The sequence below is a fragment of the Chrysoperla carnea genome, chromosome 3 (genome assembly GCF_905475395.1).
Source record: "Chrysoperla carnea chromosome 3, inChrCarn1.1, whole genome shotgun sequence".
NCBI lineage: Eukaryota > Metazoa > Arthropoda > Insecta > Neuroptera > Chrysopidae > Chrysoperla > Chrysoperla carnea.
In genome coordinates, this window is record NC_058339.1 from 56,915,351 (window position 1) to 56,940,047 (window position 24,697).

At 28.5% G+C, this 24,697-nt stretch overlaps 1 protein-coding gene across 1 annotated transcript; it reads left to right on the plus strand.

The window, feature by feature from the left end:
* Nucleotides 1-12,278: 12,278 nt before the first annotated feature.
* On the plus strand, nucleotides 12,279-14,266 carry LOC123296421 (serine protease 42-like). The gene is made up of 3 exons (XM_044877888.1): nucleotides 12,279-12,435; nucleotides 12,502-12,647; nucleotides 13,660-14,266. Exons 1-3 carry the CDS (start codon nucleotides 12,408-12,410, stop codon nucleotides 14,209-14,211), a joined length of 726 nt encoding a protein of 241 aa, XP_044733823.1. The 5' UTR covers nucleotides 12,279-12,407; the 3' UTR covers nucleotides 14,212-14,266.
* Nucleotides 14,267-24,697: the final 10,431 nt, after the last annotated feature.

Genomic DNA, 24,697 nt, shown 5'->3' on the forward strand with positions numbered 1-24,697 from the left:
ACAAGTATTTGACTTCTTAAATTATTACTCTAAATTTTTAGAATTACCAATGCACCGACATGCGCATAGATATTGTGAGAGAAAAATGAGAAAAAACAAATTAAGAATAGAATTACACTAAACTGCAAAGCATCGTACAACAAAACTAATCATTATAATTAATTACTAATACAATTATTTGTATTTTCAAATAATTTTTATCTTGTTGTATATTTTTCCTTTTTTTGGAATGGTGTTTTTTTATAGCAAATCAACTACAAGTTGCACTGAATATTTAAAAAAATAAAGACAGAAGAAAAAAGCGTAAAATGAGCTTACAAAATTAAACATGCGCATAATCAATCATTCAAACCAGCAATCAAAGTCAAAAAAAAAATCAAAGCAACAGAGAAAAAAAGGAAGCGCTACATTTATAATATACGAAGATACGATATGAACATAGTTCCTACCGGGTGTCCTACGACTCTCTTTTTAATGGAAAAGATTCGCTGTAAGGTCCGCGCTAATCGTCTTTGCTTTACAAAAATAACTTGCCTTAGCTACTACTATATTACATTTAATATCTTCGAAACGATTCCGATTATATTCTTACCATTATATTTTTTGTAATCCTTAGTGGTTCTAATGTTTTCATTCTAGAATCATTTCAGTCAGAATTAGCTTACAGGTCACAATACACCCTTACAATTTTATAATAATTCTAGCGAGCTAGCTTCGTTGGCATTGAATTCCCTGTGACTCTACATCATAGTAAATTTACTTTGATCCTTGATAATAGTTTATTCCGAAATAAATAGTTAATCCTGTTCCGCCTTAGAAGAAATAGGGGACTAGCTTGCGAATAGATTACGCGTACCTTTTACAGAGAATAGCAATATCGTTGCTACTTAGAGTATTCAATAATATTCAATCACTTTTGGTTGAGAATAATGCAGTGATTCGAGTGATAACTTCACGACAAACTTGAAATTTAGTGGAATATAAAAATAAAATAAAAGATAGTAAATAAAATGATATTCTTGGTACTTAGAATAAAGTACATTTTTCAAAATAACCTTTATGGCATTGTAACTTTATCCAAGTAATATGATATATTTAGTTTGAGGTAAAAAATAATCCTTTAATTAAAAATTATTTATTAAATTTCTATGAAATACCATGATAGTTTTATTCTTCTACTAAAATAGTTACATAATCATATAATATAAATCCTAACCGTGCATATAGTAAAAGCAAGGGAAAATAAACAATGGATTCAATAAATTGTTTAAATACTCTGTGTAGATTTAATAAATTGGAGAAGTTTAAAAAAACACATTTCTGGCAGCCGCCTTTAGTTTCAGTTTTAAAAATTAAGAAAAAACAAATTTTTCGAAGAATTTTCTAGGAAACCATTTTTTTGGATTTCGAAAATCGTTTACAAAACTCGTTAGATGAAGCTATTTACAACTTTTCATCTGTCTATGTTTTTATGCCTTACGGAAAAACAATGATGCTCACGAAAAAGGGTTAAAGCAAAAGTCTTTATTTTTTTTATAGGGAATATTTGTTATACTTAAGCTTTTATTCTATCTCTAACGGTTTACAAAATGGGTCCTATAGGCCCAAGATCCAATTGGCATATATTGCTCATTTAAAAAACATAAACTGAGTTTTTACGTTCTATGAAAAATCACCTTGATATCTCTTTTTGTTCTTAAGTTATCGTATTTACGGAGGGGGCTCACCTATACCAAATTTTGTTTCTATCATCAATATTTATTTCTAACCGTTACAAACATAGGACTAAAACTAGTATGCCTTGATATATGTGTCATATATAGAGGGTATAAAAAGTAATAAGTAGTACAAGAATACATGTAACATGGTTGAACAGAGAAAATATTTGCATGCTATACTTTAATTTTTAAGAAGTCAAATACTTATTTTCTTGAATTAAGTTAAAGTCGATTTGGTCAAATTATCGAGAACGTTGACAAACGAAATATTTACAATTAAGTAATTTTTTTACTGTGTAGAAAGAAAATATTTTATCTGTTTAGTGCAAAAGATTCAATCTATATCAGTCTTGAACTCTATATGATTGTTTATACAGTTTGTATTAGTTGAAAAGTAACTTGGACGAGCTTATATCAGCCAAGTAAGCCATTTTCAATTATGTTACAGAACACAATTAAAAGTGTATATGAATGTGATCGAAGATTTGACATTTGGATAGTTTTTTTTTTCGATTTTCATTTATACGATAACTAGAAATATAACAATTGCCTATGTCAGTTTGATTGTATAGCAAAACAATACCTGTAGCAATCAGTATTTGAACAAAAACAAATTATATTTTACAAAATAACTATTTTAAATTAACAATTCAACCCTTTGCTCCACATAAGTTAATAAGTTTGATTCAACCTTGGAAATCCGCATCCTTTAGATTAGTACCCATCAACCTCTTCCGTTCGTAGCTTAAAGACATTTCTAATCAAATCAATGTTAGTTCAGTTACACGCTTAACTTGGAAAAAACTTTTCCGCTACAAAATAATCACAAAAAATTTAAAATTCATTGCTGTTTCTTAATTTTTCAGCGACAATTTTGCAATAACAAAACTGTGATGAGGATTGAGGTACCTGTAAATATTGATCGATGAAACGTCTCCCCACAGAAACAAAAATGTCTATCTTTTTTTACGAACACAATAAGTTTTAAAATGATTTAGAATATACGGGAATCGTTTGATGGTTCCAATTCTGTACATACGGAAATCTAACTCTTCATAAGACAAAAAGATGATTTTGTTCATACAGTTAGAAACAAAATTACTTTAATTTATTCTGAAAATTTTAGAACAATGTGTGTAGTTCTTGCAATGTCTTTTGTTGTGATGTATTATTATCCATAGTATTAAACTGTGAACAACAGTCTTTTGGAACAGATTTATTCGTAATTTTATAATAACTCTATGCATATTTCAAACTTTTTGTTGTTATAATATAATTTCATTTGTTGATAAATCTCTATTTTTCCATTGTTATAAAGGGTTTCAGAAAACGAAATCAATCTTTTTTTTTTTTACTATTATATAAACTAAAAAAATAATTCTTTACCATAATATTTCTATTTATAATATCAATAATTTTCGTGATTCTACCACTTTTGAAAACTATTTATTTTCTTATATAAAGGATGATACAAATAGTTTTCTAACTTTAATGTAAAAAGAACAAAATACAAAATGTACTCTTATCTTAATGATATTTTTATTAATCGAATAATAATTTAATTTAAACAAAACTGAAATTGGATCACCATTTAGAAGCAGAATTTTGATTTAAAAAAAACTGAGGCAAGAAATAGTTGTTAATATGACGAAAGAGTTTAAATATAAAATTTAAGAACCGATCAAAAAGAGGGGCTTATAAGTTTAACGTGTTTATCTGTGTGTCTGTCTGTGGTATCGTAGCTCCTAAATGAATGCACCGATTTTTCTGCCTATCTGTGTGTTTGTCTGTGGTATCGTAGCTCCTAAACGAATGTACCGATTTTGATTTTTTTGTTTGCAAGGTAATTTGATAAATGTAAACGGAAGAGTTGATTTTTTAAACAGAACACTAGCGATCAAATAACTTTGCAAACACAAAGTCTAAATCGGTTAATCCGTTTAGAAGCTACGATGCTACAAAGACCTGATTTTATGCCATCGCAGTTCCTGAACGGGTGAAACGATTTTAAAAATTTTTAATAAAGCAAAACTATCAATTAGTTTTAAAAATACAAAAATTTGCTTATTTTAGAACCATCCTTTAAATATATTATTCACAGAGTAAATAAAGTCATTAACCAAAGATTTAAATAAATGATAAAAATAATTATACTTTTAAAATCTAGATTCTTTTAAATAAAGAAAAAGAAATTGCATTAAATTTATTACAAATTACCAACATTAATTTAGTAGCAATATAAATGATTCATATTTAAGAAAATGAATTTCATGTAATTTATTATATTTATAAGTTTTTTTTAAATACTTTTTACGATATATAATGTAATTTGTTGATGTATATAATGAAATAATTGGAAAATTTTTAAGCGAAATGCAGTGACATAAAATACAGTCAGGTCATATAAAAGTAGTCTTTCCAAATATCTAGAAATCTATTAAACTTATCGTAAAAAATACTATTAACAAAAATTAAGACAAAAATAAATTTTTGGAATATACTTGCCTCGAAACTTGATAATATTTTTTTTTTGACTCGTTCAATCGTTCATCAACATTTCAAGCCATATTCACCCAGACTAACGTAAATAGAAAATAAAAAAATGCCTTGAATAAATTAATACTATTCTTGTGTGCGTTGTCATGGTAGGGACAATAAAATCGATGCCAGCGCTTCCAGTGAAAAATTTTGGCGATAAAGGAAGCTGTTATGACTAATTTATTCTTTACATGTTAACTTATAGAAAATGTCAAATTAAAATTATTGAAAAACAAAAATTAATTAAACTTAATGCATGTGAAAATAAGAAATCAAATTGCACAAATATTATTTTTCAAATGTAAATTAAAATAATTATTTATTTTAATTTGTTAGTCAATAATATTAAATTTTCAATGTAAGTCTTAAATGCAATTCATACAATTATCTATGCATCCATACAATTCTATAATTAAAGAAGTTTATCGTTACCATGGAAACATCTTCAATAAAACTCACGCACGGTGCGAATACATAGTGTTATTTTCACAAATACAAAAATTATTAAAAATCCATTCCATAAAAATTTTTGAAATACCTAAATATTGTTGATTTATTATTAGTAAAATCACTAACGACGTCAAAAAGTCAATATTGCAGTCATATCAACAGTTGCCTATATTTTACTGAACAGTTCACTCATACATTTGGACAGTATTGTTGTAAATTACTGTTGTTTATTAATATACATTTAAGTATTCAACTCCTGTGCTGGAGCCCTATTTAAACTTGTTATCGTAGTTCTACTTTGGCGTCTGGCAAATTTATTTTGCCAAAAGATATATTTTTTTTACAAACTTTTACAAAATGTGGTATGATTATTCTCAAATGATATTTACACATCTTTTATTTACCTGCTTCTGATGAATACAACAATTTGATAGATTTTCCCATTTCTTATCAATTACTAATATTCTCTGTCGTTCAGGTAGAAGACACATTCAGATATGAAGACATGAGGCTTCCTACAGAACATCTTTAGAAAATGAATCGAAAGAAACGACTTTCTTAACCGACTTCAAACAAAAAAGGAGGAGGTTATCAATTCGACTGTATTATTTATTTTTATATTTGTTACCTCAGAACTTTTGACTGGGTGAATCAATTTTGATGATTCTTTTTCTATTTGAAAGCTGGTGCTTCCCGTGTGGTCCCAGTTCAATTTGGTCCAGTTTTAACAATGGCATACATGAGAAAACCATGTAAGTCTTAAATTTGCATTAAGTATTTGCGCGACAAATGGGCGAACTTAATATCACGTCAACCGATATCGATGATTCTTTTTTTAGTGAATGTACTTCAGATTCACTAAAAATCCAAACATAGAAAAAAAACCGACTTCAAAAAAAAACTATTTCAAAACAAATTAATATGCACTAAAAAGTAAAAAAAATAATTGTACATTCTTCTGAGTAATAAACCATAGTCAAAATATTTTTTAGAGTTCTCCTAAGTAAAATGAATTAGTTGAAAGTAAATCAATTTCTTACGATAATATAATGTAGATACAATTATTGCTATTTTTGGAGTCGGTATCAGCCAAAGTAACAACTGTGACAGAACAGTTTGTTACATTAGCTTGGCTGACACCGACTCCAAAGATATCAATAATTGTAATTACATTATCTTATCGTAAGAAATTGATTGACTTTTAAGTAGTCTAATATTTATTATTTCATTTTACTTAAGAGAACTCGAAAATATTTTGATTATTGTTTGTTAATTTTTGTGCATAATAATTTGTTTCGGAACAGTTCATTTAAAGTCGATTTTTTTGTTAGTTAAAAGATTTTTTATAATAATAGGATTAAAAATAGGACAGAAGATGATGGTATAAAAATAAATGTTCGACAAATGAATGAAACAGAATGAAGTCAATCTGTGTGTAATAGAAATAAATATATAAATTCCATAATTATTGGTAATTTATAAAGTTTATAAATGAAGAGAAATCAATACTTTATAACATCATAAATAAAGATAAAATGAACGAAAACGATTGTGTTGAAAATCATATAAAGTATTATTTACTACAGTGATTTTCAATCAATTCAGCAGCCAACAACATTCCAAGTATATATTGTTCATATAATAATAATATATAATATTATATTTCTTATCTGTTTTCGATTGAGTTGAGAATAACGTGTAGCACATCAAAATGAAATAAGTGAATTTAAAAAATGGCTAATTATATAATGCTACAAATCTCAAAAGCCAATTCTCGTTATTTTCTAAAATATGTTGGTTCTAATTTCAGATTGATTGATTTTTTTTAGAAAAGATTAAAAATGAATTATATTAATATTAACACCAAGTTTTGGACATTAAAACAATTTTGGAATCCACACACATTTTTATCCTAATAGTTCTATCATTTTTATATTGTTTGTCATTATACTGTTCTTTCATTTGATTCACACTTGCCCTGCGATTGGACGGGAAATAGTTCAATTTTCAAAATTGCCCAGAATATACCAAAACCTTGTAAGAACTTGCACTTTTGGAATTTAGGAATAAAATATTGGATGCGGGCATAGCATATCAGAGTTGATATAGAAGTAATAAACAGGCTTCAACCTTAAACAAGTGAAAAAATACAGTTGATTAGAAAATCGTTTCTTTCTTTTACGTCATGTAAGTAAAAAAAGACAGCCACTCTTACACACAAAAGAATCTTTCTATGACTATCTTTCTTCTCACTTCCTCCGTGAAGCCTAATTGCGGCCTCACGGGTAAACAGTGATGTTTCCAAAAAATGTTTAAACAAAAATTGTTTATTTTTTTATAAGAAATTTTTTTAATTTTTAAATTTTTTTCCTATCTCTAACGATTAGCAAGATGGGTTATACGGACCCAAGACCCAATTGACCTATGTTGCTCATTTACGAACTCGACCTCACTTTTAACGTGCTGAGCACGCTATAAATTTCAGCTAGATATCTCTTTTCGTTTTTAAGTTATCGTGTTTACTGACAGACAGACAAACAGACAGACGATTTATGAACACCTATATCATAATTTTATTCGCTGCATCAATATTTTTAAGCGTTACAAACTTGGAACTAAATTTAGTTTACCTTGATGTGTTTCATATATACATGGTATAAAAAGCAGAATGCTTTGCAACAGGAATAACTAGACTTTTCAAAAAGTCAGCTATGAATGACAACTAATTCCATGCACACATTTGAACTGTATTATTGTATATTTCTATGGTTCTTTAATACTCACCTATTTATTTAACACCTGCGGGATGATCTTTAAGCCTGTTATGGAAGTTATATTTTAAACTAATGGTTGCGGCATGGTAAAATTATTTTCACAAAAGTCCCTCAATTTTATAAAAACTTGCAGAACCAAGTTAATTTAAAAAAAAAAACTTTCTTTTATCTTCTTACTAACTTGACAAGTTCTCGGCTTATTTATTGCCCTAAGAAGTGACTCTTTTGTACTTTGGTGAGAATATTCAATCTGTCTAGAACAAGTTTTACTCATTTAATAAAATTATATTTGATAAAGAATGTAATATTGTGAATTTTCCTGAAATTACAAAATTGATTTGTCAAGACAGCTTTTATGTTCTACCATTATTAAGCACAAGAATCATTTCCCAGGACAAATACAAACGAATGGTTTAACAATTCTGAAGTGATGGGTTTATATTATTTTTATTAAACTGACTTCAGTATAGACAAGATAATGTTTGTAATCGGATTTATATTATATTAAGAGTAAAAATATACAAAAAGAAGCTTATACCATCATGGATCAAAGTTTACTTAAAACATCTAACTTCAATAAATAATAATGATAATATTCTCACTTCAATAACTTTTATACTTGAATTACTTATTAAAGATTTTAGTCAAACGTTTCCTTCAACATATTGATGACGGTAACTATGACCTTCAAGGCATTATTATCTTTATTTTATCTACTTCGTTTACGTTGAGAGAAACCACCATCAAGGGATTGTAAAACAAATCATGTGCAAATACTGTTTTAGCAGTCCAAAACGGAACTGAAATGTATATTAGAATTTCTATGAAAGACAATTTTCATAATTGATCATTCTATATGGAACAATATCTTTACAGAATTAGCGGCTCCAAAAATATTAAAAAATTAGGTCTAGATAAAAGGCTTAAATTAAAGTATTTTTGTTGTCCATATTCTAGGATCTCTTCATCTTAAGTCAAGGTTGTTACTAGCAAAAATCTTGAAAGTAGCTTTTAGAACCATAGAACATAATTCAAAACAAGTGAAATCAAACAATTGACTGTCTTAATTGTTGAAATACCATGTAAAGATAGTGTCGATCACGCAATCGTTTGTTTTTTTACGTCATGTAAGTAAAAAAGATACAAACTAACTACATGATTTCGCTTAATTTTCCCCCTCATAAGTAAACAATTATATTTAACAAAAAATGTTTCAAACAAAAGTTGTTTATTGTTTTCAAAGAAACATTTTTTATATTTAAACTTTTGTTTTATCTCAAATGGTTTAGAAGACCCAATTGACCTATGTTACTCACTTACGAACGGCGGACAGTCGGAAATGGAATAATTAAGTGATTTTATGAACACCAATAGCAAAATTTTGTTTGTAAGATCAATATTTTTAAGCGCTACAAACTTGGAATTGCTATTATTTTCTGGAAATAGCTATTATTTATGTTTGGCATTTTTATGTTATTTTTAGAGATTTTTTTATATGAATCGATATTACGAATCGAATTTTGTATTAACGAGAAACTATGCTGTTTTAACGCTTACACTATTTTAATTTCACCCACACAAGTATCGTTTAATATTTTAGCACAAAAAATGTAACTCCATGAACCTTTTATTTAGCACAAAAGGTTGACGTTATACAGATATTAAAAACATAAAGGTGAAGAAAAGACAGATCGAACAGTGTTGATCAAAGTTTCAAATAGTATATTTTTTATATTTAATGAATTTTTAGATACAATAAAATCAGTTAAGAAACTTCTAGTAAACAGTTGCAAAAAATTGAAGCAGTTTCAACAGTGTACCAGTAAAACTATCTCTCATTCATCTCACAAAAAAAATTAGCTACTCAATCTATCAAAGCCAGAAACTTGTTGAGAGAAGTTGTCCAAGTTGCACCTAAAAACTTTTTCGATTTTAAAATTTCTGTTTCAAACCAAGCACCATATGATTGCGTTTCCAAATGGAAAAACTCTTATAATTTCGCTGTAAAATGAGTTTGTTTCTGTGTTTTAGAAATCAAATTTCATAAATCTTAGAAACGTTATAAAATTACCAAGTGTAGTTTAATTTTGATAAAATTGATGGCGGTTTACCGTATAAATCTATAAAAAATAAATAAAAAGTTATTTTTGGTTTAGGTGAATATGTTGCAAGATGTGAGCTCCCAAAGTTGAAAAATTCTGCTTCTAAAAATTTACCATGAGATTCGCATTCATTTAGGTGATTTTCGCAAAGATATTTTAAAATTAATAATAAAAAGCCCAGTGACACGTGGATATTATGTGAGTATGCATTTATTCGACAGCATAAATACTTGGAAACTCAACAAAACGGGTAGCCTGCCGAAATACAAACTGAAAGTTCAAAGTTTCGGGCGTGAAGTTGAAATGTTTTAAAGTGAAATCGGTTTTTGAAAATATTTAGAAATACCTATGCAAAAAATATACGCTTAAAACATTTCTAAGTAGACAAAGAGGTTTACATATTAGAAATGATTTCATTGCAATGGATCACCATAATGACTTCATATAAAAACCCGTTTCGCATCTTGAAAATGACTTAAAAAAATAATAATAATAATAATAAGATAAATTTTTGGAATATTATGAATATAAGAAATAAACTATTTTACTTAGGCGGATATTTTTAAAGATAATCTAATAAATTATAATGTGATTAATATCTTATACCACAAAACAACTACGCACAAAATCAATCAATTAACATAATAATTTATTATTCAAAATATTACTGTTCTAAAATATTCTATATTTATGATAACAATAATATTTGAACAGCTTGTCTCTGGCATTAATCATATTTCATAAGTTTATTTTTAAACATCTGACACATTTTTTGAGATGATATTAAAATAATAATTATTATTTTTTGATTTTTTTTTTTTCTTTTTTTATTTGTCTGTACTAAATCATTTTGCATTTAGGTATAATAGGAGAGAATGTTTTAAAGCATTTTTTAAATATGAAAATGAAACCATCCCTTTACTAAAGGATTATTATTCCTACAAAATATTTACATTTTGAGACTTTAAATACTAAACAAGCTATCGATGAAAAAAAGTTTTTATGATACAAGACATATTATCCATGATACAATTATACATAATGTATCATAGATCAGATTCCCGTGTACCTTAATCATCTCCACTAATTTAACCTGAAAGCACTCTTCTTTCATACAAGCTTTTTAAAAAACATCGATGTATCTGATTGAAACCTTGAAAATCTATAAAGTTCTCTTGTAGGAATATACTTCTCCGAGCGTCTAGTAACTGCATCCAGTATTTTTAATTACTCCGAGTGAACCAATTTTTTTTATCCACTTACAGTACGCTAACCTAAACAAGAATTCATTCAACAAGAATCAAAATTTAGTGCTGATCTATTATGATGTATCAGTGGTGCAACACGTTGATTGATTTAAGATGCATGACGGCGTGTCTTTTGTAACTAAATCTTATCGACATTATACGTTATGTTTAAAATTAAAATATCGCATTGAAAATACTCTTCAATAATAATTTAGCTTGCCTTCTAGTATCAAATTTGTCTGGATAATAATAGCTATCCTTATAGTAAACGAGTTTGTCGAGAAATTGAGAATGAATCAAGATACACGGTGTCCGGCGAGTGCTACACGTTATAAAATTTTATACAAAATATTTTCGTTATTTAAAATATGTTTTAAATTAAATAAATACATTGATTTATGGATTTTTTTTTTCATTACAATTTATATATAATCTAATCTATTGACTTTCTAAATATTCTTTTATTAAATTTATTGATTCTAAAAAAAATTCATAGAAGATATTGAAAAATATTCAAGGTTTTTTTAAATAAATACTTTATATATTTGATCATTTGTTTTGAATTTTTTTCTTTTAAATTTTATCTTGAACTTTGAATACATTTTTTTTTTCAAAATCTTTCAATAAATAAAGAAAAAAAAATTTTTACTCGTTAATAATTACTACTTTAACTTGTTAATTAATAAGTACTTTAACTAAACATTAATTAATTTAACTAATTATTAAAGCGATCCCCCAAATCATCTTGGAACACTTTCCAGTTATTCCATCTAAGTGATTCGAAAGGTATCTAATACATACTAATATAAATCAATATTTCCTGTTTTCTGTTGGCATTCTGCAATATGTTCTTCCGATTTCGACAGAACTTTGTCAACTTATTAACTTCACTTGCGCGAAGGCTATAGGCTATAAGTTATCTCGCTACGATAACCGTGGTTGGAGATTTGATGAACAAAAATAAATTTTCCTACAATACAGCATCAACTCTGATATCGACTATTGGCGACCATAAAAGTGTTAAGTAAGGGTTTGCTGGGTGTTCTAGTGGTATGTAGATACTTATATGCAACTACTCCAGCCTACAATCATAAATTTCGCAAGCTTGACTTACAGCAATTAACAAGACTCCTTACCCACCTGATACTAATTTACATTTCTTACATTAAATTCAATTTTTCTTCATGTGAACTCAAATTGCTTTGTTTTAAAGTGATTTTCCTTCATTGGAAGAATTGTTGGATATTTTTCGAATAAATCACCCATATTTACGAAGAAATTATAAATTTTCTTTACGAAATTAAATTTTAGCAAAACCACACCATTGCTATGGCAACTGGCCATAAAAAATATTTAAAAAATATTTAAAAAAAAGAAAGAATATGACACTTATGTGTACATAAATGATTAATTTTAAATCTTCGAGTAATATTTTTTTTAAATATTAAATGTTCAACAATACCAAAAAAATTACACAAAATTATTAAAACATGCTCGGTTCCACCACAGTACGCAAGAAAACATAAAACTAAAACAAAATGCTGGCTTGATTTTTTTTAAATAATTGTTATATTTAAAATGAGATTAACCCTACGAACATCAATATGTAAATTTTTATTATTAAATACATTTGACTCTTTCCTGTAATTATGATTTCCTCTTTTTTATTTAGATGTCCGAGATAAATTATGTATTCTTTATGGGAAAATAGCTGAGGATAAATATCCGTTTATGGCTTGGATGGGCACTTGTGGAGCAAGTTTAGTTGATCCTCATTGGATTCTAACAGCTGCTCATTGTACAACCAAATTTTTGGAAGTGAGTTTTCTTTCAAAAATTCAAAACTTTCTTTTCACGATTTGTTACTATTTATTAATGATATTACTGCTTTTTATGAAATAGTAACTATAACTATTATTATAATTCATTTCATTGTAGTATTGAATGCTATTTTCATCTAGAATTAAGAAGCGAAAATCGAAAAAATTCGTAATTGAACTCATAATCAAAAATCACATAAACCACATTTTCTCAGGCTACATCAAAGCGATCCAGACCTGATTTAAAACATTTAAAACACCTTCAATATATTAAAACAATTTCACTGCTGGAGAAGAAAGGGTGCGCTATAAATTAAGAGAATTATTAAGATTATATTATACGACTTAACTACCCTCACCCGCAAACCACTGCAGGCGTCTACTTTCTTATTCCTCATGCCTCATTCGATAGTTTCTATAGTCAGTCATCAAATTAGAAAGTTAAAGTTTGAACTCGACATTACACTGAGGCTCCCCCTTGTATATATTAAAATACTCAATTTTTGTACTAACGTTTAAGCCAAAAAATGGTATTCTTCATTTTCGGTTTATTGTACTATAGTTAACAATATTCCATCGTCAAATCGTAACGCCACGGATATCGTAATCGTGCCATCTACAAATATGTTAACAAAGTTGAATTTTGAATATATTCATTTTTTATATTAAAATTCTGAAGTTATATTCAGTTTAATGTCAAATTCGATTGAAATTTGAAGCGCGGATTTTCTTGTCTGAGCGGCACTATAAAAATCGCTGCTTAAAATAATTTATCTCATCTCACGAACGGCATGAATAAGGCATGCATGCTTTTGAAGAAAATTTAGGGTATGATAGAGATTATTCAGTCATTTTTTTGAATAAAAAATGGTGTAACTCTCCCATCCTTCAACTTTCTCTGTACCATTGAACATTTACTTTTTTTGATTTGAAAGAACAAACAAAATCAATAATTCGAATTTTAAATTACTAATAAACTTAATAAGTCAATAATGTTATTTTGTTTCCAGAAACCCAAGCCAATACATTTTGGAAGTAATTTAAGAGGAAAAGGTTGGAGTACAAAACATACAGCTGTATTTAAACACCCAAAATTCGTTCATAATAAAATAAAAGATCGTGTAATTCATGATATTGCATTAATCAAATTAGAAAATCCAGTACCAAGTGAAATTGGAACACCAATAAAATTACCAAATAATCCACCAGTATCAAATTATGATAAATTTAATGCGACAATGATTGGTTGGGGATATAATAGTATACCATTTTTAGCACCAAGTGACTATTTATTAGAAGCAAAACTCGTAATGGGTGGTAATTTACCATATACATTCTGTCAAATACCAGGTAAATTATGTAGTTTAGTATCGACAGATGAGGGACCACGTATGGCACCGGGTGATAGTGGTGGACCATTATTTTTTGAAGTTAATAATGAATTCATACAAATTGGTATTATAACTGTGTTGTGGCTGCATCCACTTAAAGCCTATATCAATGAATTTACCGATGTTGCTTATTACTCAAAATGGGTGAATACTATCATGTCCACACATTAAATTATAAATTGATTATAAATTTACCTTGCGGGCGACACAAAATGAAAATGGATATCGTCCGATGATAATTCGTTTATAAAGGATATACATTTTGCTCTTTAATGTTAATTTTTAAAATATAGTAATTATAATACTTAAATCTAATTTTTTATTTTGAGTGTTGTAATTTATTTGTGAATAATATAATGTATTTTTTATATGTTATATTTTTGTGTGTGTACATTATAGCGATTTATTATAAATATATACTATTATTTGAATTCTAAAATTGTTTATTTAATGTTAACCTTCAGTAGTTTGGTCATAAATTCACTTTTCTTAAGGATGTACGAGCGCCAGGGCAATTTTGAATAAAAGAGATTTGATTTTTTTATATGAAGTAGGGCTAAGTATAAATCAATTCTGAAAATTTTAGGGGGGTTGCCCGATTATTTACATAAATAAATGACTTCAAAAGTAGGCATATTCAACATTGGTCTTATGGGAAAACGGTAGATGGATGGTAAGTTTTCATAGATTTCTCCAATTAAAGTTAAAACTATTGAAAACAAAAAAAGGTGTGATCGACTATTTAAGGATGTGTGAGCACGGTAGCGCGGACACAAATTTAAAAAAAATATTTACAATTTTGACAGTGAATTATGGTATAACTTGACAAAATAAGACGAAAAGGAAGAATAAATGGTGAAGTTTTTATGAAATTTTAAAAAGTTGAAAATAAGATACAAATAATTTCAATCACAAGTCTAAACTTGCCTTGGCGCTCGTACTACCTTAAGAATTTAATCAAATATAGTGTTAATCAAGGTGTATTTAATTTGTCAAACCAATGAAATTTTTCAATCGATTGCGAAGCGAGATAGTTTCGCCTGTATCCCTTAAAAATTGTTTTTAGGAATGCTCTCAAAAATTAATATTAAATAAAACAAAGAATCAAGAAAATTTAGAAATTAAAATCTTATTTGCAACGACTTGTTGAAAAGTTAAACAAAAATACTTAATAATATACAGTTGTGTGTGCATATGCATACTCACAACGTCTAAGTATTAGGTACAATAACATAACTTATCACAAATAGTGCACGTATATTATAAACATGTGTTTATAAACTTGACAATAATAGCCAAACTAACTTAATCGATTTTAAGTCAAGGGAAATTTTCTTATTCAAGAAACAGAGTAGTGCGCCACTGCGGAACTAAAATTTGAATCTTCGAACAAACTGAAGCCTCTTACACTTATTTTCCATTAAATATTTCTTTTAAAAAATAAATTAACAGGCATTAACCAACACCAAGCAAAATAATTTCATACACCTAGGTGGTAAAAAAGGTGTGTTGCCAGAACCATTGGTATAGTTATCCCCAAGTTAGAAAACGATTTTTTTATTACTTATTCCATGAAATGTAATTCTTCGCATAAACTAAACCTGCCTCGAAATATTTGATATAATATTTTGAGAGCGACTCAATTTTGATAAAAATTCCTCTGGAATATTTTTTAAGTTGCAAAGATTACGTATCCAAACTAATAGGTTCATTCTCATGAAAGTGGTGAAAATATAAACTTTTTTGCATTCTTGAGAAACATGATATGCATTGTTACCTATATGTTGCATTATTGAAACAAGACGAAAACTTGTATCATTTTCTCTTAGTAAACATGTTTAACTGTACATTCACGAAATTTACAGACAGTAAGTAATGCTATGATACAATTTGAGGTAAAATTTAATTACGATAAATAACCACTTGTGTATTATATGTGGGTATATTCGTTACCTTCAAACACCGCGTTTATTTATTGGCAAGGTTTACAATCATTGCTAGCAGATGCATATACAGAGTGAGTATTAGCCATTATAGTTTAAAATTGCCCACTCTGTATACTAGAGATTTTCAAACAACAATTTTTTACTCCATAATTTTCTTTCGATTTCGAAATAATGATTTCTGTATCACCTAGAAAATTGGATTCGATTAAAGTGTGACAAATATTTAAACAAAAGTTCATAGTGTACGAAGATCTTTCGAGAGTCAAACAAAATTCGATGTAGATTAACGTTTTATGTAAATCAGATCAAATTCGACCGTTTTTGAATTAATTTTAAATTCAAATGGCTAAATCTCTTTTGTATGTAGTTCAGATAAATGCTGAAATTAACACATTTTTAATCTAAGATATAAAGAGTGGACCAAGTAAAGTAGACTGGAAATTTTATTTCTGCAAATTCATCGTTCCTACGTGATTTACATCTGGTTTTACAAAAATAAATGTTAAACCTTTATATCTGGGTAACAAATTATATATAAACTTGGTTGTTTATTTTGTGCTAAATAACACTCATTAAATCGTGGTGCAATTCTAAACCAATCTGTATATTAACCAACGTGATTTTTTCGGGCTTTTATCGTATGATAATAGACAAAAACAATGTATTTGTGTGCTTGGTGGTATATTGTATGTACTTGAAACAGAATTGAGAATTGGGGATTTAAACATAAATTGATTACAACCTCTTTGTAGTACATGTTAAGGTGGATGATGCGATATATGTACTAGTGTTTATGTTACTATAGTTGTACTTTACCCTTATTTGACCACCAACCAAATCGTATTCATTAGTATACATTTATTTTGTTGTCATTCTAATGTTTATAAATATTCATATAGGTTTCCGTTTCATTGTTTTATTTTGTCAGATTGATTTATTTAAGGTTGTTGTCGTCCTTCAATATTGTAAAAAAGTTTTGGATTATATTCACGGTAAGAGTATATAAGCTTGTAGTGAAATAATGTGTAATGTTTATCTCTTTGTACCACTCAACTTTTTATCAAACAATATATAGTGTACGAAGCTTTATTCAAAATTCAGCATACATTTTGAAAAAAGATCTTATTCAATAATTCTTTTCAAAAAGATTTTATGACGTACAAGCGTGCAGCTGCCAATAATCTCTCTATCTTTCATATTTTAGGGTTAATTATTAATTCTTGAAAAGGCATGCGGTAGAAAATTGGAGAACGTTTTCTGCCATCATCTCCTATAATATATAATAATATTATATGCATATCATGCAGATGTAATATAGGAGAAGGCTATAATGCTATACGATAGTAATATAGCTTTAATTAAGTAATGATGGATGTTCGTAATTGCATAGTTCTACACTACCTACCACCTATAAATAACATGAAATCTTATTTAGATAAAATAAATTTGTCAAAAATAGAACCGACCAAGAAATAAAGAATAATTTTAAACTATCGACCATAATAATTTCTTTGTGAGCAATTACGCTCACTGCAACATTTGCGAAAAATCGGTTAGTCGGTTACTTAAAATTATTTCTTACTTCTTCGTCAGTTTTATATATTTTACAAAAAAAAATTTTATATTATACTTTTAAGTGAGTTTAGTAGGTAAACTTGATGAGGAGAAAACAAAGTCAATTATACGCATTAGCCCATATCCCAAAATATACTGACAATGAAGCAATTTTGATGAAATAATTATCAGAACAAACAAAATTTCGAAATCAGTACACAGTTAGGGATAAGATCTGGGAACATACATAACAATCGGTTCACAGATGAAAATTCTGTGGGGGTTGCCATTCATTCATTCCTAATTTATGGTACTAGCCTCAAAGTAAACCCTATCCAATAAAAGAAAAATTATCGCAATCGGATTACTCAATAAAAAGTTATGAGTGGTCATATATTTCCTCCTTTTACTTTGGTTCAAACACCGAGTGAGGTTTTGGTTATTTAATTGTATACATTATAAACAAATTAATGAGAACCTATTCCTAACTTCGGATCCCTAACTCTAGACAGGATGCGGGTGAGAACCTGGTTAAGTCAAAGGACGTCGTATTTTATACCCCAGGATCTAAGTTGCAGTATCTTCTCTGAAAATCTCTATCTGTGTTTATCATTTAGGCTGCCGGATCACTGTAGCGTGTATCAAGCGGAAGTGATTCATGAGGTATGTGAATGTATAAGACTGAACATCCTTAGGTGCACTGACATAAAAATCTTCTCAAAGGTAGAACACGACTGCCATGCGTCCTTAACTGAGCTGACGAAACAAATGAAAATAAAACTGGAATGGGTACCGGGACACAGAGACATTCCAGGAAATTGTGAAGCTGACGAGCTTGCTAGAAATGGCACAAGCTGCCGGACACAAGCATCAAAAAATATCCGAGAGTCATTTTGCGAACTGAAAGTTGCTCCTCAAAGAGGATATCTTAAAAAAGACCAATCATAGATGGAGGGAGGAACGTACTTGTGGTTCTACAAGACAGATTTGGTCTGAATACAATCGCAGGTGTTCCAAAGATCTTATATTACTTCCAAGGGCCTCTATTAGCAATGTTGTTTCGGCTACTACAGGGCACTGACTGGGCGGTAAGCATGCTGAACGCCTAGGCCTGGCAGTGTATCACGACTACTGCAGGAGCTGTCACAGTGGTGAGGAGAAGGAGACAATGTCTCATCTTCTCTTTCACTGCCCAGCTCTTGCCATAGGAAGATGGGCTTACTTGAACCAGCCTCTCTTTGAAGACCTCTCCGACCTAAAATCCGTCTACGTTAAAGCACTCCCGCTGTTCTTAAACTGCTTCAAATGGTTCATGGAGTAGTGACCGGGGATGGGCCAACCCTTTTTTGGTATCACAACTTACCCTAAGGTCTAAGTGTGTCCCACCGCAAGACAGCCACTCTAACCTAACCTAACCTAAATAAATTAATATTCAATTAAGTTTTTTCGATTAGATATTTTCAAGCTATCTCTGAAAAACAACAAGTTTAGGAGTTCGCACATATCAGTTAATACAATAACATAAAGAAAAAAAAACTTCGTATCGTAATAAGTAGAATATCTCAGCCAATTTTAAAGCCAAAAAGTTAAATAAAAAAAGAAAATGTACAAAATTTCGGCAGAGAAAATGTACGAAGTTTTAATATGTTATTACTTTCAAAAGCCGCAATTTTCAAATACCTTTAATCTCACCGCGATGCTAAAATTTAAAACTTAAAATCTGTATTACTTATACTCAGAAAGTGAATAAAACTTGTCTGTGTAGAAATAAGGTTGTTGCACTTGATTATTTCTAGTCTATGTCAATTTAACAATAAAAGAATAAGGTTTAGTAAAATTTTGGAAAAATATCAAAACATTCATACAGAGTAAGATTAATGATAGAAAGTTTAGAAATATTTTACATATATGTATGTATAAGATGTATGTATGTATAATTTATATATTATCATTTGTTTTCAATATCGTTAGATATAGAAGACAATTTATATTGTAGTTTTAACAGTGAAATATTGTAACAAGTAACAATAACAACAACAACAGCAAGAACAACCTAGTGAAGCATCTATCGTTCGATGCTGTTGGTGACAGCTTGTTTCTCAACATATTGCGTAGGATTTAGAATACATCGAGGAAAATATATATATAGGAATTATTATATACATATAATCACTATTTCATATTAAAACCACAAAATTATAATTACTTCAGCGAAATTATGAAAATAGGTAAGTTATTTAAACAAAGAAAAAGAAGTGAAAAACACAGTATGTGGAAATCGAGCCCGGGTTTTCTAGAAAGCCAGTTTAGTATCTAGATGATCGGTCTCTACGTCTATTTGTTATAGCATCCAGTATACGAGGGTTAAACCTTTAACTTCTTTGTTATAACTCCGATTGACATAAAAATTTGACGATAAGTAGATAAGACTCTAAGAAACAAAATTTATATGATTCCGAGTGGTGCTAGGCGGTGGTAACCACTACTTCTATTGGGTAATAAAATATATGTTGAAAATGATAACGGGAATCGATCAAGGGATGATATGTAAACAAAAACTGCCATTAAAGCATATTTCGAAAAGTCAATACTTTCTGAGTTATTGGCGATTGAAGGTTTCGTTGAAAAAAGCATGTTTTTACCAGTTTTTCTAGAATAACTAAAGAAATTGACTTATAACGAGAAAAAGCTTTCTGCAACAAATTAAGCTTATAAAAAAACGAAAAGATTAATGTATATCTTAGCGGTTTTGATGGGATATTTGTTGAGATACAACTGGTTGAAGATAACTGCCTTTAAACAACTACTGAAGTATTTGACGTCAAATAACTGAAAAATTTGAAGTTTTATGAACTTTTTAAAATACAATAAATAACTTTGAATAAAAAGACTTTTTACAAAAAAAAAAAAAAACGACTCCAAAAACAAAAACAAATGAATATGCAAATTGTGACATCAACTGTGACAGAACAGTTTACTCCATGAACTTGGCTGACACCGACTCCAAAAATAATAATTGTAACTACATTATATTTTCGTTATTTTTTACTTTTTACTGCATATTAATTTGTTTTTTAATTGTTTTTTTTTTTTAAACCCGGTTTTTTTGGTAAAAAGTTTTTTTATTTTATGATTGTTAGTGCATCTGAAGTACACTAATTAATTTGTCACTAAAAAAAGACTCATCGAAATCAGTTGGCGTGATACTAAGTTATTCGTCCAAATGTCACGCATCTACTTAATGCAAAGTTGAGACTTATATGGTTTTCGCTGAGATGTTATTGTCAGAATTGGACCAAATTGAAATAGGATCACATGGGAAGCATCAGCCTTTAAATAAATAAAGAATCATCAAAATCGGTTAACCCAGTCAAAAGTTCTGAGGTAACAAACATTAAAAAAAATACAGTCGAATTGAGAACCTTCTTTTTTTTGTTTAAAGTCGGTTAAAAAGAAAAAAGTTCGAAGTCATTTTCACAAAAAATTAACGGAGTTATAATGAAAAGATAGTTGCTTTTACATGTTTTTTTATTCAGTACAAAAACTTTGAATTATATAAAATTATAGAAGAATTTTTTACTATTATCTCTATAGAGCAATATAATTATTCGATGTTCCAAATGTTGAGGCAAACATATAATGTCAGTATAAATTAGATTTTGTGAAATGTAGAAAAGTGTAATTATTATTATAACAACATCTCTAATATAGAGACTTCACGTCTTAATACTTATCAAATTCCTATCAAATTCAATCAATATATACCTATCAAATTCAATCTTCATGTCATCATAATAAAGGATGTCCCAAAATTCGCGTAATAATTAAATTAGATCAAATCACCGTTTTCTTATCAAAAGTTTTTTAACTTTTATTAATTCATAAAGTTTGCAGTATAAGGTAATGTAATGGGCTCTATAGCCTAAGTGTGTCCTTCGTGGCAGCCAGTATAACCTAACCTATTCTAAGGTAATGTATACACTAGCATATCGAGGTATAATTTTATATAGAATCTCAGGTAAAATTCTAATATCTTGATTGCTTCTAATATCTTTTTTTTTTTTGTCGAGATTTGCATTTTGTATAAGTGTAGTTGAATAGTGGTGACACGTATTTGAAGTTTCCCCTTAAAGGCGTAAGTAATCGCAAACTTGATATCAGAAACCTCAGGCTTCAAAAACTCCAATAATGTTAAACCCAACAATTTGGGCATTCTATCATGATATAATAATCTTTCTATAATTTTTATACCATGTACCTATATATGAAATATATCATAGTATATTAAGTTTAATCCCAAGTTTGTAACGCTTAAAATATTGATGGTACGAACAAAATTTTGGTATAGGTGTCCAAAGAATCGCCTAATTAGTTCATTTCCAGTTGTCTGTTTTTACAAAGTGAGGTCGAGTTCGCAAATGTGCAACATAGGTCAATTGTGTCTTGGGTACGTAGGACCCATCTCGTAAGCCGTTATAGATAGAACAAAAGTTGAAATGTAAAAAATGTTTCTTAATAAAAAATAAACAACTTTTGTTTGAAACATTTTTTTGTAAACATCACTGTTTACCCACGAGGGCGCAAATGAGGTGCAAATTTTAGAGTATGTATTAATATGGGAATATCAGTTATGTATGTGTGGCTATTTAAGAGTGGATATCTTTCTTTACCTACATGACATCAAAAAACAAGCGATTTCGTCATCAACACTGTCTATAAATGGTATTTCCACAATTAACTCAAGTCATTTCATCTCATCACTTGTTAAACTTATCCTTACCCATTTGATGACGCTAAATTACTATTTCAAATATAATTTATACGAAAATCACGAGCTGTAACTGCTTAAGTTAATTTTTTTTAAAACCTTGGTGCCGTCTTCTATCTTTTACTGTTAACATTTTACGAGGCAAATGGACAAAAATTTTGAGACACCCTTTCTTTATGAGTATAGTTATTTAGTATATTTCATTTACAGGTAAGTAGATACAAGAATATTAAAGTTTATTAATTTAGACATAATCATTTCGTTGGCAATAACATATTATGAATGAGTTTAGACAAAGACAAATTGATATATTATTTTTGTTAATTGTAAAAATAAAATATTTTCATTTTATATTGTTTAATTTTACATACAAGTTGTGTGTTTAAGTGTTTAAGGTTATATATTATATAGGTTATATATTAAGGTTAATGGAGAGATCTCGAAGTTGCAAAATTTTTGTTCGTGTATCTCGCGAGATAATTAGCTGCAAAGCGATTTCGAGGGTCATGGCATGATTGTCTTCCCAGTTACTTTTATACTATGTATATATGGAATATATCAAGGTATACTAAGTTTAGTCCCAAGTATATAAAGCCTAAAAATATGGATGCTACGAACAAAAGTTTGGTGTAGGAGTTCATAAAATCACCTAATTAGTCCATTTACTCAAAAACGAAAAGAAATATCAAGCTGAAGTTTTCATAGCTTGCTCAGGCCTTAAAAAGGAAGGTTGAATTTGTAAATGAGCGCCATAGGTCAACTGTTTACCCTTCAGGACACAAATCAGGTTCAAATTATATAGTATGTATTATATATGAGAATATCAGTTATGTGTGATTATTTACTTACATGATGTAAAAAAAAAAAAACGATTCCGTAATCAATACTGTCTATACATGGTATTTCAACAATTAACTCAGTCAATTGTTTGTTTTCACTTGTTTTTACTTATGCTATAGTTTTAAAAATAATATCAAAATTTTTAAATTTTATTTATCAATTAAACCAAGTCAATTTCAAGGCCTTTAGAGTCGAATAGTATGGTTTTTATTAGGATGTCCGTGTGTGCACATGTATGTATGTATGTATGTATGTTCGGATTCAATTTTCGACTCGCCTATCTCGAGAACAAATGATGATATTGACATGGGACCAATTTCATTCAACGCATATTTAGAGCAAAATCAATCAAGCCGTTTTTTGTACCGAATTAAAAAATGCATAATTGTGATTATTATCACTTATCATTTATATAGTTTTAACGTCATCGGGAGTGCAGGGGGGTTCAGAAAAGAAAACAAAATTGTTTAGGTACAAATAACGAATCTGCTTTTAAAATAATATTATAATAATAATATAAAAAATATTAAAACATAATATGATATTTTTTTATCCTTTCCACTGAGAAGTTAGTCGTGTGGATTTTTCGGGTCGCACCTAGACCGCTTTTTAATTTTTGTATCATTTTCATTTTTACAGTATCATAATATCTACATTAAAAATCGTTTATAAATTGCTTATCAATTACATTTTAAATTATTCTGAAGATCAAATAGTTATTAACAGGAAGCGAAATCGTCACATGAATATATAAATTAACTTCAATAAAAATTTGAGAAAGTGAAAAAAGAAATAGTTTACATAATATGCTTTGAAATAAACCAATATAGTTGAGATATTAATATACATTCTAAATATAAATCTTAATAAATTAGCGTTTTAAAAATAAATTGATATTATACACAAAAATAAATTTATTTCATTTATCAATCAATTAATCGCTTATTCGAAAATATTTTTTTCATTTATTTATTCATTTTGAAATAACATTTTAACATCTTAACACGTGGTTAACACGTTTCTGTCTATTAGGAAATGTCTACTATAGACCTACGTCGTAACACACTACTCTCAGACATAGGAGAGTATTATTATCCTTTGTCCAAATATATCAAAGGAACAAAGTATATTATAAACCTAGAAAATCTGCGATTTTAGATAGAAATTTTTTGCCAATTTTAAGTTTAAAATTACTATAGCGGTAAGCGTCTTACATGTAAAGCTTAAATAAAAGAAAGGAAGGAAATTTTGTAATCATGTTTGACTCTTGACTATCTTCTACGATAAAGATATTTTTTAAATCATTTGTATTTTTCAAAAATATATTAGTTTGATCCGATCCAGACTTCAAGTTAATAATCTATAATATTTTCATTATATTTTGGTGGTTGTTCCAGGAACCGGATGATTAGATAATGGTAAGATACAACATGCATATAAGCTAAACAAATGATAGCTGGGTAAATGCCACAAAGTCAACCTTCTTAAAAACTACCAAGAAATAAAATTTCTATTTGAAATACTTACCGATCTCTGCAGAGAAAAAAGG

Coding starts and splice junctions, on each gene's coding strand:
- LOC123296421 (XM_044877888.1), top strand. CDS start 12,408: ATGAGATTAACCCTACGAACATCAATAT. Junction 12,436..12,501: donor AACCCTACGAACATCAATAT/GTAAATTTTTAT, acceptor TTTTTTATTTAG/ATGTCCGAGATAAATTATGT. Junction 12,648..13,659: donor GTACAACCAAATTTTTGGAA/GTGAGTTTTCTT, acceptor TTTTGTTTCCAG/AAACCCAAGCCAATACATTT.